Genomic DNA, 17,247 nt, shown 5'->3' with positions numbered 1-17,247 from the left:
CAGCCGCCCACAGGAGCTCACCAGTAGACTGGGAATGCAATAGCATCCTCCTGTCCGAGTCCTCCAGCAACTCATGCAAGTCTGCATGATCACAATCCAGAGCGGGCCCACAGCACTCCAGAAAGAGGGGAAATGAAGCCTCCCTCTATCTATTATTTCTGAGTAGACACACACACACACACACACACACACACAGTTTCAATGGGATCTCTAATAAAGAATATTAAGGAATTACTCCCACTCTCACAAAACTATAGCTACCAGGATTTCTGGAAAGAACCCATGATAGTTAAACCCTGTAAGTCAAGGAATGATGTGGGTTTGCTCTTGGAGGCACTTCAGTCAATTGAGCCAACAGGAACTTTTCCTCTGACTGGAGACATCAATCAACTATCAGGTCACTTGAGCAGGAATATTTACATTATTTTTGTGATTCTAAACCAGTTTCCCATGATCTTTTGTGAGTCTAAAACATTGTTGTAGGAAGCACATAAGTTCAAGTGCCTGGCAAATGAGATTTTTCAGTTCCCTGATTATATGGTGATAGGAAAAGACATTGTGCAGGGATTATCCATAAAGCATGCCATATTTCGCATGGGCAGGGTAGAATCTTCCCTGCAGACATATAAAGAAATGAAGGTTCCGAGAAGTGATCCATAATTCTTCTTATTTTTTTTTCTGGGAGATGAAAAAAAAGGAACTCCCAAATTCTTATATTCTATTCCGCTCCCTGAAGCCATCATTTTTAATTTAAATATAAGCCATAGAAATAAATACATTTTATGGCCTCCCTCATCCCATTCTTATTGAATTTACAGATGCAGAGCTCCAGAAATGGCCCTGGACTGCTTTGCAAGACAGAATTTAGTTCATGTTAATGTAAGCATCACTGTTACAATATAAGTAGTAGCAAATTAAAATTCATGATTTGTCTTCTTGTTGGATCAAAGTTTAAAATGTTGCCCAGAATTCCACATAGATCTTGTGCTCACTTACAGACATGTTGGATAGATGACTGATTTTTCTCAGTGAAAATAATATACCACCCCTAGGATTTTCACAGTTCCAGTGTCCAAGGGCTTCTTGAAATCTAAATTGTCTCTCCAGAATAATAAATTGTGTTGTGGAGGTCTAGGAATAGAAGGATAGTCATTTATACGGAAGGCTGCAGTGTTTGTTTATTGTTTGTTTGTTTAAAGCATTTTATACCATTCATTTAGTCAAATGGCTCTCAGGAGGGTTTACATCACATTAAAATAGTTTAAAATATAGCATATAATACAAAAGTAAACAGATCCCAAAGTAAAACCAGTAAAAGAAAATTCCACTCAGTAACAGTAAAACAGAGTTTAAAAAAAAACAGTTATATTATCTCCTTTGTTTTGTTTTTGTTTTTTTCTTAGCATTTGCCCTTGTAACCATTTTTCCAAAGTGTGAATCTGATGCAAGTGCAGGTGATGCAAGAAAAGGAAAACAATCATGATGGAAACTAAAGTGGAAACAACAAAGGTGAGATGCCATTGTTTGTGATGGAAGAGTTAGCTGAAAGCTTTTGTCATGTTGACATAGGGATGGAAAGATCCTAACACAGAGAGGTTCACAAAAGTTCACCGTTCAGTTACTGAAGCCCTCAGCTGCTACAAGGCCATTTATCAGGAAGAAGAGAAAATGGCTGAACAAACAACTCTTGATGCCTACTTCAAGAAAGTGGCTCCAATGGTAAGCAGCTCCACCCCTCCAACAGTACAAGCAAACCCTGACTCTCCAACACCAGGTCCATCTCCATCATCATCAGTTAATGCTAGGCTTAATGTTACCTCAAGAATGTTCTGAACTATGTTTAAGAAGTGCTTCTACTATGTTTTTTACAATACTGTATACCTGCACACATACATACAAATTCTTTCTCTCTCTCATGAGTACCTATAGTTACTTTATTATTACTGTATTATTATCATTGTTGCAATGCTGTTTTTGCAGCCTTCTCCAACTTGGTGGCTTTCAGATGCTTTTGGACCTCAACTCTAAGAATTCCCATCCAGTAGGACCATTGACTGGGAATTTTGGGTGTTGCAGTCCAAATGTGCCTGGAAAAACACAAGGTTGGGGAAGGCTGCTATATTGTGTTTAAGACGTTTTAATGAATATGGAAGTGTTTCTTCAGTGTTTGATATACGCAGAAAGGTGAAATATATACATATACTAAGACAAACATTTGGCTTACTTCTGTGATACAACTTACACACAAATTCAACTTAAGGATGTTCTCAGGAACAGAACTTCTTCTTAACCCAGAGTCTACCTGCATGTAATTGAAGAGGAGGTTATGAACCAACCCTATTCCTGTTGGTGCAACAAGCATAGCCGAAGCTTGGCCAGGTTACACAGTGGAGCAGGGGGATGCATAGCATGAAGTATGATCCAATTTCTGTCCGTTGTGTTAGGTTTCTGCCTAGTGTTAGGTTCAAACTCTGTTGTGTTAGGTTTCTAATTAGAGGGATTTGTGTTTCTGTTTCTCTATTCTTTATCATACAATTGTACATTCAGAAAAAGGATGTCCAATCTAGCATCTGGAGTGGCACATGGATCATTATACCACCTAAAAACTCTACCACCTCACTCCTTCTGTACTTGCATTTTGTTTGAATCAGCTAAAAAAATAGATGCTCTGAAAACCCTTTCATCTTAATTGAAAAAAGCAAAGAAACTCCAGGCATGCTGGGAAACAAGTTTAACTAAGTAATTAAATTCATTCCACACCTGAATGCATGAAACAAACCAAAGTCATAGCAGGCTAAAATAGATTCTCATTGATTGGATCCTGATGAACTGAAGATTGCAATACAGTTTGATTGAAAACAGCAGAGAACATCATTTGTCTCTTAGAGCAGATTTATATGCACCAATACGTGATGTTGTCTGCACTTTATGTTACCTTAGTGACCTTTATGATGGTGAATGAATGATGGCAGGGAGAAGACAATCCCACCTGAAGGCAATGTTTTCCTTCCCAAGTGTGAGCTCCACTTGGAAATGATGGATAGCTGTTCCAGAATCACATGGATAGCTGTTCCAGAATCAAACTACAAAGGACGTCACCTTAGGGATATTATCTCCATTGGGGATTTTACTATAATGGTATATAAGTACCACAAATAAATACATTATGTGATCAGTATGTTTGTAGCAGGCAGGTCAACTCTACTACCAGAAGAGCTGCATCTCTGCATCTTTACTGCCAGCCCTCTATCGCAGCCTGTTACTAAAGAAGTGCTCAAATTACAGGAGAACCAAATGGATTTGTGCTTCCCTTACCTCCCTTAAAGTCCATGTTTGCTCTTTTTATAAGTGATGGAGCAGGGATGGAGTTTGGCTAAAGCTGACCGTTAGGTCTTGGAGCCTGGCTTCTTGGTTTCATCCTCCTAGCTTCCCCCACAAACTTGAGTGTTGTTCCACCTTCTTTCCAGTTATGAGCGGTAACCTTTGAAGTGGAGGCACTCATCTTGCCAGTTCCCATAGCCATGACTCCATGTGAGCCCAAATTTGCAGGAAGCTAGGCTGACCCATTTCAACAAATCAGTTTTAGGAGTTTTAATCTAGGAGTGTGTGTTCTGTAAGGCAAATGAGTCTGAATTGCCCTTTCGAGATCGAACCATCCCAAAATGCTTTGCCAAATGCATTCCAAAGAACCATCTATTGTTGCTAGGATAATTAATCCATCCCCCTTCCCCAACTATTGTCAGCTAAATTCAGTGTTACTGGGGAATTCAAAGCAGATGATGCTATGTCCCTGCCAACAGAAGCTGCCAGTGCTACCCCTTCTTTGTAGTGAGAACATGGAACCTGGCCTGATACATTATTAGGCATCAGAAAGAGCAATCATAAATACCTCCACAGTGCCCTAATACAGTGATACCTTGGCTCATGAACTTAATCCATTCCAGGACTCTGGTTGTGACCCAAATTGGTCATGGCAGAGGATGAGGTGGTTAGATGGAGTCATGGAAGCAGTTGGTGTGAGCTTGGTGTGAGGACTCCGGGGATGGTGGAGGACAGGAGGCCTGGAGGAATGTTGTCCATGGGGTCACGATGGGTCAGATGCAACTCCATGACTAGTGACAACAATACATGTCTAATGTAAGCATAGTTAAGTTCAGTGGGGCTGAATTCCAAGAAACTCAGTATAGGATTCCAGCTTGAATAACTAAACCACTATCATTTTATTATTAAATACAGAAAAATATATGTTTTGATTTCAGTTTTTAAGTTGTAATGTCCATGGGAATATTCCCCAGACCTGTATTAAGTTGGTTCAGATTTACGCCTCCCTGATACTTACATCAAAATCTGGACTCATGCCTATACATTCCTATAGGGAATTGGAAAAAATGCAATCTAATATTAAACAAAATAACAGACCAAGTATGGGTTATGTCATAAACCGCAGAGCAATTCACTGGTGGAACCTGGTAATTCATGAATATCTCTCCTATGAATTAATTACCAGGCTTCACCAATGACAGCAAAAAGAATGAAGTCACTCCCATGAATCATCAGATTTTATTCATACTTGTAATGCACAGTTTCCTGCAGTGATGGTCTGGCAGAAAACACAACATACACTGGGGAAATGGGCTTCTTGTTTAAGCATATGAGTCCAAGTTCTCTTTCTCTGCAAGGAAAGATCAAAGTGAAATGTTGAGCAGGAATTACAGAAGTTAGCAGGAAATGAAGCAAAGAAAAAAATAGCTCTAGCATTGCTCATATAGTCACCCCTCACACACACACACCCCGCAAATACAGATGACGTTCACCAATAGTGCCATTCTATGGCCTCCTGACATTGTCTAGGAAGCCATAAGATTCTTCAGAGTCTCTGCTCTGAGATCCTACAGTTCCAGAGCTCGAACTATGCAGGCTGAGCCCCTGCCTGACCAGCGTGCAGCTGGAGCTAAAAGAACTGTGTGGACTTCCTGCTCAGGTCACACCTGGGGGGGAGGAATGCCGGGGTGGGGGAGGGAGGAGGCTGGAGCCATGGAGTTACACCAACTTCAGCCATGCTTCCCAAGCCTCTTTTTTTCTCCCCCAGCCAGCCTTAAATCTAGATGACTGTAGACAGATGTCCAGAGGAAGTATAGGCGGTGGTGTGAGATGCAGAAGGTCACTGCCACTGTGCCTCATTCCTGCCGCCGGATGCCTGTAAGCCTCTGAGTTTGGAGGTTTATGAGCATTTGCTGTGGAGTGATCAGGTTGTGCCCTAAGGACTACAACTCCAATGATCAGCATGGCTAAAGGTCAGGGTTATGGGAACTGTACTCCAAAACATCTGGAGGGGTCTAAATGATGTTGCTTCACTTCAATGATGCTCAAACTCAGATGAAATTACTCCAATGGATTACACACTGAGCATTTTCATTCCCAGAACAGATCCACCTAACCTATAAAATAGTCCAGAGCTGTTAGTCAACAAATCAGACCTAAATATATTGGTTAGACACTTGCAAAACAATTATCTTGAGTGAAGGCTGTCTTTTTCCTATGTTATGTAAAAAGAATTTTGAGCTGAAAAATAAAGGGACTAAATCAGTTCCAACGAATAACCACTTCCTTGGAAAGCGATAAGAATGCATTCTCAAACAGCCAAATGTAGGCAGTTTGGCAGTTTTAGTACCTTTAAATAGGCAGCCCCAAAAGGTTGCCTATTAAAGGTCCTAAAACCTGTTGTGATTTGGTAAATAAATGTGAGCAGGAAAGGGATCTGGACTTAGAATGTAATTGAAAAGCAAAGGTGGCAATTTACATTTGCATGCTTTGTCCATATCTGATGATCTGCAATTATTTTAATGTGGCTGGGAAGTCTCACTCTGTAAAGAAAAAAAATTGAAGGATCTAAATATTAATTGGGATGTGAGCAGGGCCCTGCCACTGGATCAAGCCAAGCAACAACATGGTCAAGCAACCCATTTCAGAAAGTAGACACCCAGACACTTCCCGGAAGCTTCTAGGCAGGGCATAAATGTCATAGTCTTCGTCCTTGGTTATTCCTCAGAAACTGCTCCCAGTGAAGCTTCTGTTTATTATGCATTTTGTATTCTTATACTCTGCCTTTCCTCCAAAGGTACTGTAAGAGAGGGAGGGGGGAGAAAGAAGAGGGGCTTTCTTTTCACTTTATTCCTACCATTCATCTTTGTAAATCTGTATCATCCCCTCATCAGTTTCACATACTTTTCTAAACTGCAAATCCTCTCACAAATGATAATTTTTGCCTTTTAAAATCTACCTTGCTGGGACAAGACTTCCCAGACTGTATAAAAGAAGACTTTATTTGCATGCATGGATGCATATGCACCAACCTGAACCACTTCTGTTATACAGTAGTTAGCACTCCAAGTACCCTGAAGAAATTTGGACATCTTGGCATCCCTTAAGGAAAGGAAGATTGATTCTTTTAATTTCTTTTAATTAATGCCCTGGTTTTTGAGATGTCACTACAGTCATTCCTCCCATGTAGTTTAAGCTGTTGACGTGACTTACATCTTGCACCAAACCTTTGGTACCACTTAAGACTAGAAGAGTGTAATCCTAAGTAGTGCACTTCCAAAAAATTTTCTCATGTTTTTGACTGTTCTATTTCAGCCTAATCTATTACTCTGCCTATTAATGGGGAGGAAATTTTTAAGGGACCATGCATACATAGTTCTAATCTTATTCTTCACAGTTAGATTGCTAAAGGGAGTTAAGAATTGGGAAAGGTGTTTCTCCATCAGTGGATGGGATCTCCACCAGAGAAGCAGGTTTATCTCTGCCTATACAGGAGCATTTACATGTGCAGAAAGCTATACAGGAGCATTTGCAGGTGCAGAAAACGATTGTTAGTTGTGTTTTCAAGGTGCCATCTTATGGAGGGCTTCAGAAGCAGAGTAGGGGTGGGATGCCAGGGGGCAGGAGCTGATCCAATGGATTCAAACCCTGCAGATCCCCTGAGGGGCCAGGCTGAAGCGAGCATAGTAAAAAAAGTAAAGGGAAATGGCAATATTCACACAAGGGAAATGGGCATAGGACTTCAGTCTTGGTGTTTAAAGCACACAAATGGGTGTCTCCACATCACAATCTATGCATTCATCCAGTCAATACGAGAAAAAATAAAGCTGCTGCTTACTATGGCATTACAGCCATGGCTACCACCCTAATTTCTTTTCCAAGATCATGTTCTCAGAATAATACAAGGGCATTAATGTATCTAACTTCAATATAAATGCATTTTCTTTTCCATTGCAGAGATCCAGAGGCATTAGATTTGATCCCCATGACCAAGACACAGATTTGAATATGTCTGTGTTTAGATACAACCCGAAGTATGAATGAGAATATAAATGATTTAATTGCCACTTGTAAAGTTCAACAGAGTTGCAAAATATTGTACCAACTCTTATACCATTCATTCTATTATGAGCCTGCAACTGGTCTGCTTGCCACACAGAACAGCCATCCTATCTTTAAAAGAGAGCATTCTAAACTTACTGCAAAATGCTAGCAGAGGAAAGTCACTTCTCTTCACTCTCCCACTTACTAGCTTAGCATACTCAATTATACTGCAACTGGAGTTGGGGCCAGGATATCTGAGGAAATGCCTTTTTTCATATATCCCTTCCTAGTTGCTAAGGTCTTCAATAGAGGTCCTTTATCATAAGCCATCCTCAATGAAGTGAAGGGGGAAGTGGGTAGAATAAGGGCCTTCTATGTGATTGCACCTCGTTTATGCAACACCTTTTCCAAGGAGTGCACCCGGGACTGTCACCGCTAGTTTTTTGGTGCCTGGTCAAAACATTTTTATTTAATCAGATATTTGAGTAGCTATTGGTTTTACCATTGTTTTATTTTCTGTTACTGTGTGCCTTGTAATTTTTGCCAATGGCTAGTCTTTGTATTGTTTTAATTGGATTTTATGCATTTAACTGCTATTTTATTGTTCTCTTTCCTATTTTATTGTAAGCCACCGATTGAGTTATGGAGCAGGAAATGAATGACTGAATGAATGAACGAATGAAATGTGACATCTGTATGGCTTTGTATATTCAACTCCCATGCATATCTGACAGTATGTTGTTTGAATTTTAGCGACAGGATTAGAACTTCCAGCCACAAGAAAGGGAGAACGGATGCTCATCCATCGTGTAGGCACATTTGTGTTTATATATAAAGCACTAAACTGGAGACTCAAACTATCAAATACTTGGCTCAGAGCTGTTAACTGAGAATTTTATAGTGACAGTCACATTGTTTGTAAAAGTCTCACAAAAGTTTAATCAATTAAGATCTTGATCCAGAAGTTACTCTCTGGCATGCCTCTCACTTCTGATCAGCCAAAATGACAAAGACTAGAGCACTCTTCCCCACTGGTATCTTTTCAGTGTTTTAGATTCCAATTCCCATCAGCCACAGCCAGCATGGCCAGGATTAAGAGATTCTGGGGTTTGTAGTCCAAAACATCTGGAGAAGGCTTGGAAGCAGAACAATTTGTACATTTCAGTTTGTGAATACTTGCCACAATAATTGTCATATTATAATTCTTGTTTTGTTTTTTTATTCTAAGATTTGACATAAATTTTCCAGCTTTCACATCCATCCCAAAAATTCCAGCATATAGGCCAAATATTTTAGCATGTGTGATTTGGAAGCTTCCCAGGCTGTTATCCGTGATGGACTTTCTTGTATTTTCCTGCAAAATAGCTATAAATAGGAACAATAACTAAATACAGGATCAGACTGAAGGAATATTTACATACTATCATCATGATAAAAGCATAATTAGACTTGGATTTAGGAGAGAAACATAGCTTCCACTTTCCAATAGTAGTTGATGGTACTTTATTAGCACTATATGTGAAGATTTCCGAATGTTAAACCCTTTTACAACCTTGCAAATTTTTTATGGTTAAGATCAGTTAGTTACTGCAGCTGAACACTAAGAAAACAAAAATCATGACACAAAAGAATTACACATCTTACAATGAAGAAACTGAAATTGTGAAAGATTTTGCAGACGCTGGCTCATTCATCAGTTGAAAGAGAATGCAGCCAACAAATTCAAAGAAAACTGAGACTTGGAAGGACAGCAATGAAGGAACTAGAAAAGACCAAGTGTAAGGATGTTTCACTGGGGACCAAGGCCAGGAACGTCCTCATTATTTTATTCCTGATCACTTTGAATGGGTGTGAAAACTGGCCAGTAAAGAAAGCTGACAATGAAAACAGGTGATTAATTCAAAATATGGTCGTGGGGGATTGCTTTGTAAATTCCTTGGACTGACAGATCCAAGTACATCCTGGATCAAATCAAGCCAGAATTTCACCTGTAAAGATGCTGCAACTGAGACTGTCATACAATAACATCTGAGGAAAAATGTGCTTTAGCAAATGTTCTTGGCATTGTGCTGGAGGCAGCTTATGTTAGCACAGTGTAATTTACTTTACAATTACAAAACTTTATATTTTTAAAAATAGTTTACATTTACAAAACTGAGGCTCTCATTCTTCAAACACATCATGCTAGGGCAACATTCACTGGAGAAGTCAGTCATGTTAGGGAAAATTGAAGGCAGAAGACAAAAAGGAAGACTAAATATGAGATGGATTGAATCCATAAAGGAAGCCACAGCCTTGAACTTGGAAGAGCTGAATGGAGCTGTCATGGACAGGACATTTTGGAAGGCTTTCATTCATAGGGTCACCATAAGTAAAAAAACAACATGATAGCATACAACAATTTATTTTAATATGAGTGACAAATTGGATACTGCTGTGAATGTCGATCTTCTGTACATTCAATGTTTGTTCTCACTCCATGCTTCTCCAAACTGCACATATTAATTCACTTAGGAAAAGCATCACTTTTTTTATAAAGAAGAAAATAGATAAGAGCTCCAGTACAAGTGCTATTTAATTCAACTGCTGAAAAAGAAAATACAATGAAAAGAAAAGCAAGAATGCTCTAGAAATGATGTGTTTCTGGATAGTGTTTTATTTGCCAACTTCATTCATTTTGCAGAAGGGTAGCCAGGAGTGTCTGCTGCAACAAAAGAAAAATGAAAACAGGATCTTGTGTCATCTTTAAGGCTAACACATTTATTGTGGCCTACGGTTTTGATTGAACTGTGGTTTATCATACGTAGAACGTATACAGCACTTTCCTTTTGAATGCTTTATCACAATAATGCTTCCAGATAGATAAACCAGATATTACAATTGAAACTATACCAATAGGCTGAATTAGACTTGCCTGAGGCTGCAGATTTTTTCTGCAATGAAGCAGCCACAGTTTGCTGGTCATTTAATTTCCAGGTATGGAGATGATTGTGGGAGTTCTGTGCTTCTGGGAATGTCTCTCTCACCTGCCAAGATAACTTGACCAGCCTTCAGCGTGTTCACCTTTCCAAGGGAGTCATTTGCTGTTCTGCCATAGGCAACAAAATGTCTTGGGCCAGCCTGGAATCTGGGTGTTGGAGTCTGAGAGACAGCGCCTTGCTGGGGCCAAACAGCAGAGAGCATGTCTAACTTTAGATTTGAACCAGAGGCTTCACACTTATAACTCACGCCCTTAACCTATGCAATATCAATTAAAAGATACAAGCAACAAGAAAACAATTTTATTATGTTAAGTAAGATCAATTGACCTTGATGAACCAACCAAGCCTGTTCTATTCTACTCTGAAAACTTTAGTTCATCAAAAATATATTTCTGTATACCTATATTTAAAAGAAATCTAAGAAATCAAGTTGCTAATATTTTAAAGTTACATTTTCCAGGCATGCTCTTCATGGCACCAGAATGGGTGGCAACAAATCAAGCTGGCTTGTGGTTGAAAGTAAATCTTGTGCATTCATATTTTCCAAGTTTTGTGGTGATACTTGAAACACTGAAAACAGTATTTTCTCAATGAAGCAACCCTCCACAAAGGGATGGTAAAATGGCCTGACAAGAAACATGGCACCATCCACACGTATTAAGTAGTCTAGAGAAAAATGAAGCTGGGTATGAAATGAAAATAAACTCTGACGCTATGGTTTAGAATATGGTGAACCAAATTAGGAATAACTGAAGACTTTGAAAATTGCAGGCATATGCACAGCACCAAACTAAGGACGTTTAAACAGACATAAGAGACAGTGTGTTTGATGGGTTAACTTTCTTGTAAATAAGTTTAGGATTTCAGCCTTACTGAGGCTTAATGGAAATGAAACCAAACCAAATAATGGAAATAAAACCAAACAACAGATGTGGAAAAGCTTATAAAACCATGTGCAATATCCACATAAGGAAGAGAAAGGGACATGTCAACACAACTGAGCAGATATGGAGCTATGCAAGTTTAAGAGGTAAATGGGTGATACAATAAGCTCAAGAAAGCAGCAGCACTACATAAAAAAAGATTCATGGAAAATAAACAGAATAGTATTGATGTTGAGATAATATAGCCAAGTACTATCCCATGGGGAAATAATGCTGTACTATCATTCCACTTACACTGTTACCCAGTCCAGGGACTGTGATCCAACTCACAGTACAGGCACGTTCACACTTCGTGTGATTTCCTATGGTAAGTTAGTTGCTCTGTGACAAGTCCAACAGACAATTGGGTTCACTGTGGGAAACTTGCTCCCTCCCTGTCCTTCCTTCAAGTGGTATCCCAGGTGACAGTAGGGGAACCTCCCTTCGTGGGAGCAAAAAAAAAAAAAAAAAACCCCAAATACAAAAACTGAGCAGGAGGACTTTGAAGGGCAGCCCCATGACTGTCCAAATGGGGAACAGGAAGGGAGCTGTCAAGCCAAGCACCTCAGTGACCAAAGAGGGGTTTTTAAAAATAAAAGATAAAAACAACAGCAAAACAAAAATAGGTCCACATTGCGATGTGGAAGGGGGAAAGGCAGTGCCAGCCACCTCTGAGTGCTGTTTGGGAAGAGCAGCAAATGGTTTCTTGAGCAAGTCAGTGGACATAGGCATTTACACTCAGCTGAAATATTTATCTGGGTTTGGGCAACATGAAACCACAAGGGGAAAATAAACCCTTGGACAGTCCACGGGTTCTCACTGTGGGTAGTTTGAAGAAAACTATGTATGATGAGTAAGCTGTGCTGCATTCACATGACATGACAACCAACTATTGCCTGCTATCTTTGGTTGTTGTGTTATGCAAATTCAGTCTACAACTTCATCTTTTGTAACAGGTCTCATTCTGCTTTACAGACTTCCATATTATGGACAGTATCTCCTCTGTCACTCTGTTCCGAAAGTATAAGTCAATGCCTCGTGCTGTTATGTAATTATTGCTCTGCTTTCAGCATAATCTAATTTCAGTTTTCATCATTAACATTCCACAGACTATGAGACCTTGACTGCCATTTGCACTATTCTCATGGTTTTCTCCAGTCACATTCAATTTTCTCAGTTCCATATGATGGACGTACACTTTGGCAAAAAGATTTTGAAAGTAATTTAGAACTTTAATTTAAAACGGAGAAATACCTATCTTAGGACATCCTGTAGACTTTTCAGTTTTTAACTGGTATACAGAATATTTAGTTCAACAAAAAGATTATACGGTTACAGAAACTTGATTAGTATATACAAAATACTGATGGCAGCCAACTATTCCTTTTCTGAAAGAATGGCTGGAAAAGATTCAGAGTACAAGTTAATGGCAAAATTAATGAATCAGAAAAAAGCTGAAGTCACATTATTGATATAATCCTTTATTAATTTTGGTACAACCCATTGCTTTCAAATGTTCAGAAACCATATTTTACACTGTTATAATTGACATCCTTTTGATCATCTTTACCAATAACTGCACGTAAAGTTATGTGAGTGATGAGAGGAAAACAGAAGAAATAGAATATGTTTGTTTACACTATGTTATTTCTGGTGAATTTTGTATGGTCCTGTTTACAACTGTATGTTTAACGCTTCTTTACAAAATGTATATGTGTTACTGTTCTTTTCTGGCAATACTTTTATTTATTTTATTCCTCTGGACCATCTGCATACTCACTCCCCTAACCCAACACTCTCCAGATCTCTCTTGAAAGAGATACAACATCCTTTTCTCTGCACCGTTTTCATGATCCTACAGTTTCTTGGGGATTTATGGTTCCAGTGCTGGTTTAAACGTTTATCTCACCATTTCATCCCTCTGTGTGCTTATTAGGATCATCTCCTAAACCTTTTAGAACCAGTTTACCTGAAGAGGCATACTGCTTGCCACCAAAGATCTTCTCTGGAGGCCTTTGAGTCTCCACCCCCACACCTAAAATGAGGTAAGGCATCTGGCCAGAGGGTAGGTCTTTGGCACAGCATGTCCTCCCCAGATATCTTACCAGGTTCTTTACATGGTTGCTTTTTGGGACCAATTGAAGACGCTTCCATTTCCTCAGCATTGTTTTAGTCTGATTATTGTTATTATTACATTGATTCTCTGTCTGGCCTTTTAAACTCCCATGAGGAAGCCAAGGCTGCTTGCACAGCTCCATTGTGTCCCCAGAACAAGCCTCTCAGGTGAGTTAGGCTGCACACGAGTGACTTTTTTTGTCACCTAGTGAGCTCCAGGACTGAGTGAAGAATGGAACACAGCTCTCTGGTCCAGCATTATACTAGACTGGCTTTCAAGTGATTTTTATATTTTGTCTACTATTTTCTGTTTATTTTATTATGATTTTAGCTGTTTTAGGTTTTATGTCCATGCACATGTCATGCTTTTAACTTTTATTTGAGAAACACAGGAAAATAATTAAGTAAAGGTACAGGAAGCCTGCCTTCTGTGGCATCTGATCGCCTTTATATCTGGCAAGTACTCCTATGCAACCCTGGGGAAAAACAGTCCTACTATCTTGCTAAGAGAGAGATCCTTGGGTCCCAACCCTCCTGAAAAGTCATACGACAATCTGTAGTTAATAGTTCCACTAACTTTGGAAAGACACTCTGTATAAAGCCTTCTTTCCTTGCCAGCTCACACACTCCAGAAGCGGAGCCCTGGCTCTGGTGCTGAATTTATTTCGGGCCAGCTGTTATGATCTGAAAGCCTGATGCTCTTTGTAGGAAAGGCAGAACCAAGTCAGATTCATTCTGCATGTTCTCAGAGGCACGCTTCTTTACATTACATGTTCCAAAGCTGATTGCGATGCAAGTTCTGGGATGTAAGTGGCCCCCTCCCCAGCCTTCCTACGCAAGCAGCAGCCTCTGCAGAAGGCACGACGACGGAAGAAGCAGCGGGAATCGACCTCGGTACTTCGCCCTCTCTCTCTCCCGTTGCTGGCCCAGCACTTTTCTCGCCGTCCAATTCCAGCCGCGGGGCGCGCGCGTGCGCGTGGACAGAGGCGGGCAGGCAGGCAGGAGTTTTGTTTGGCTCTGCTCGCCGGGGATGGGTGGGAGAAACGGAGGCGGGAGCGAAGGAAAGGAAAGGAAAGCGAAGGAGAGAGAGTTGCTCGCCGGCGCTCAGGCAGGACGGCGTCTCCTCCGGCTCGCTCCTCCTTCCCGCCCTCTAGGAAAACGGAGGGACGCGCCCCGCCGGGGAAGACCCAAGAGCCGAGCGAGGCGCGGCGCGGCGCGGCGCGTTCAACAGCCCTCTTCTCCGTGCCCGACGGCTGCTGTGGCGGCGGCGGCGTTGTCTGCCGGCTGCTGGCACGGGCAGTTCCTCCTTGCCTGCCTCTCCTGGGACTAGGATGAAGCGCGGAGCCGTCGGCTGAACCGGCTGGAGGCGAGCCGGCGAGCCGGGGATGCGTTGAGAGCGCGCCTGGACCGGCCCGCCAGCGCCCCTCGCTGCTCCGCGCACGGGCGCGGCGGCGGTTGACTTCGCCCTGGGCGTCATGGGCAGGCACGCGGGCGCTGCAGCGCCTCTCCGCGGGCGCGGCCCCTGAATCCTAACGCCTCCCCGCGCCCCCTCTCCCGAGGCCCTCTGCCTCCCTCGCCCCGGGGGAGGTGGAGGGGGCGTGCGGCGCTCAACCCGGCTCTGCCGAGGGAAAATGCTAGCCGGGAGCTTGCTTGCCGGCTTCTCCGTGCTCAGCCTCCTCACCTACGGCTACCTGGCCTGGGACACGGTGGGGGACCCCGAGAGCGGCAGCAGCCCGACGGCCAAGTGGGAAGGAGGGCCCGAGGCTGACCCCTCCCCTGCCTCCCAGCCTCACCTCATCTTCATCCTGGCGGACGACCAGGGGTTCAGGGACGTGGGCTACCATGGCTCCGAGATCCGGACGCCCAGCCTGGATAGGCTCGCCGCGGAAGGAGTTAAATTGGAGAACTACTATGTCCAGCCGATGTGCACGCCGTCCAGGAGTCAGTTCATCACTGGAAGGTCAGGGCTGCATTCGTGTGTTTGGGGTGGCGGTGGATGGGTATTGGCCTGGTTTCGCTCACCTCCAAAACAGCATTCGTCTATCATCTATTTATCTTCTGTGTTTTGTCTCACAGACTACTTCTAACATTTCGTACCCGGGCGTACGCACACACGCGCGCGCGCACAGAACATTCGCATAAGTCTGGTGGCGCCCGATACAGGGAGTGGATTTGCCGCACGGTCCTGTTTCCTCCCAAGTCAGCCCTGCTGAGTGCAGTGGCACTTACTTTCAGGAAACTATAAGATTGCACGCTCCGTGTGATGAAGGCTTTCATGGACTGGGGCATCTGATGAAATAAGCACTTGAGGAACTTTTAAAACCAAGGGCTACAAGCCTCTCTCTCTCTCTCTCTCTCTCTCTCTCTCTCTCTCTCTCTCTCTCTCTGTGAGTGAGTGAGTGAGTGAGTGAGTGAGTGAGTGAGTGAGTGAGTGGCAGACTTAGCACAACTACCCCCTCTAATTGATGACATCGTTTGAAAAGTTTATGCTTAATTGAGGTTTCAGAAGGAAGTGGATTAATTGAACTGAAACCAAAGTGCCTGTTTTTAAATTATTTGGCATTACCTGCTTCATAATATTATATTAGCAGTTGATTTACATGGATAAACATAAAGGCTTGCCACTCCCATTGTGTAGATCCTACCAGCAATGAGCATACGCCTTAATCTGTTTTTATTAATACAGCTCAGGAGGAGGGAAGATCAGGGGCTTTGCAGTGGAAGGTTCTCATGTGCAAACTTCCCAACTGTTTGGAAAGCAAACTTTCCAAGTGAATGAATGAACACTCAAGTTGTTCCATTTTGTTGCCATCTGCAAGTTTGAATTCTCATTGTGAGTCATCAGAATATCACTGTACTGATGATTACAATTGGCCAGTGGTAAAAATTTCAGTTGAGAAATGGCAGCCCAAAAAGGTTAGTTTTAATAGAAATCTATGACACTTTTGACAAGTTCTTACATGATTTACATTACCTGTGCAGTGGCATATGACCAACTAACATAATATGCTTGTTCTGATGCTATAATTTGTCATAAGACTGCATGCATTAAAAATAGCTGTGATTCTCATTTCATACCATACTCACAAGTTTCTTTTAAGCTGGCCAAGTGCTGGTTCAAAAATATGTCCATGAAATTGTAAATCGTGTTACAGTTGGAAGTACAGTGTGCAGAACTCCCACATATCAGGCTCCAGTTAATCTGATTTGATCAACGTTGCTATGAATTTTATATTTTATCATGTTGTGTTCTACAGTTTTAATTGTTGTGACCTGCCCAGAGAGCTTTGACTATTGAGCAGTACAGAAATCTATTAGATAAATTAATGTGCCTCCTCTGTAGAATTATATAAATGGCAACAAAATTATCCAAACCAATGGCTCACTAAAATTGGATTATGCCTTCATGCCTTACAGATAAAAATCAGTGCAGTGCCTAACGTAAACCTTTTTCTTTATATAAATTTGAAATAAATTCAGTGAAATGCACTGTCACCAAAACAGTTAAAATCAAGCATAATATTCTAATGATTAAATGTACAATTCATTTCACAACATTTATCACTGATTCTAACAATGACATACAATAGGTTGCTATTATTCCTGTTTTACAGTCCATCACCCAACATGATTTTATCCACTGGGCTTTCGGGATCAAATCCAATATGGAGGCTGTGGAACCCCAAACTCTGTCAGCCACATGCATTGTTAGGGCAATTGGCTTACAGAAGTTGCACATTTGAGAGATGTTTCTCTTTACAGATTTGATAAAGAGCAGACTAGAATTAAGTTTATTGCTATGACTCCTAATCTAATTTTCTAATTCTAGAGTGATGAGCATAGTCCTGTCAAGAAGTCAATAA

At 41.4% G+C, this 17,247-nt stretch overlaps 1 protein-coding gene across 1 annotated transcript in view; it reads left to right on the top strand.

Annotated features, from left to right (window-relative positions):
- The first annotated feature begins 15,009 nt into the window (after window positions 1-15,009).
- The window catches only part of ARSJ (arylsulfatase family member J), a 34,209-nt gene continuing 31,971 nt past the window's right edge, over window positions 15,010-17,247 (top strand). The window contains exon 1 of the mRNA XM_044428872.1: window positions 15,010-15,344. Coding sequence (XP_044284807.1) covers window positions 15,016-15,344 — 329 coding nt within the window. The 5' untranslated portion in view covers window positions 15,010-15,015. The remainder of the gene's footprint in view (window positions 15,345-17,247) is intronic.

Source organism: Varanus komodoensis, unplaced genomic scaffold (assembly GCF_004798865.1).
Source record: "Varanus komodoensis strain SLA01 unplaced genomic scaffold, ASM479886v1 scaffold2, whole genome shotgun sequence".
Lineage (NCBI taxonomy): Eukaryota > Metazoa > Chordata > Lepidosauria > Squamata > Varanidae > Varanus > Varanus komodoensis.
The sequence above is the reverse complement of the archived record's forward strand: the minus strand, read 5'-3'. Positions and strand labels throughout refer to the sequence as shown.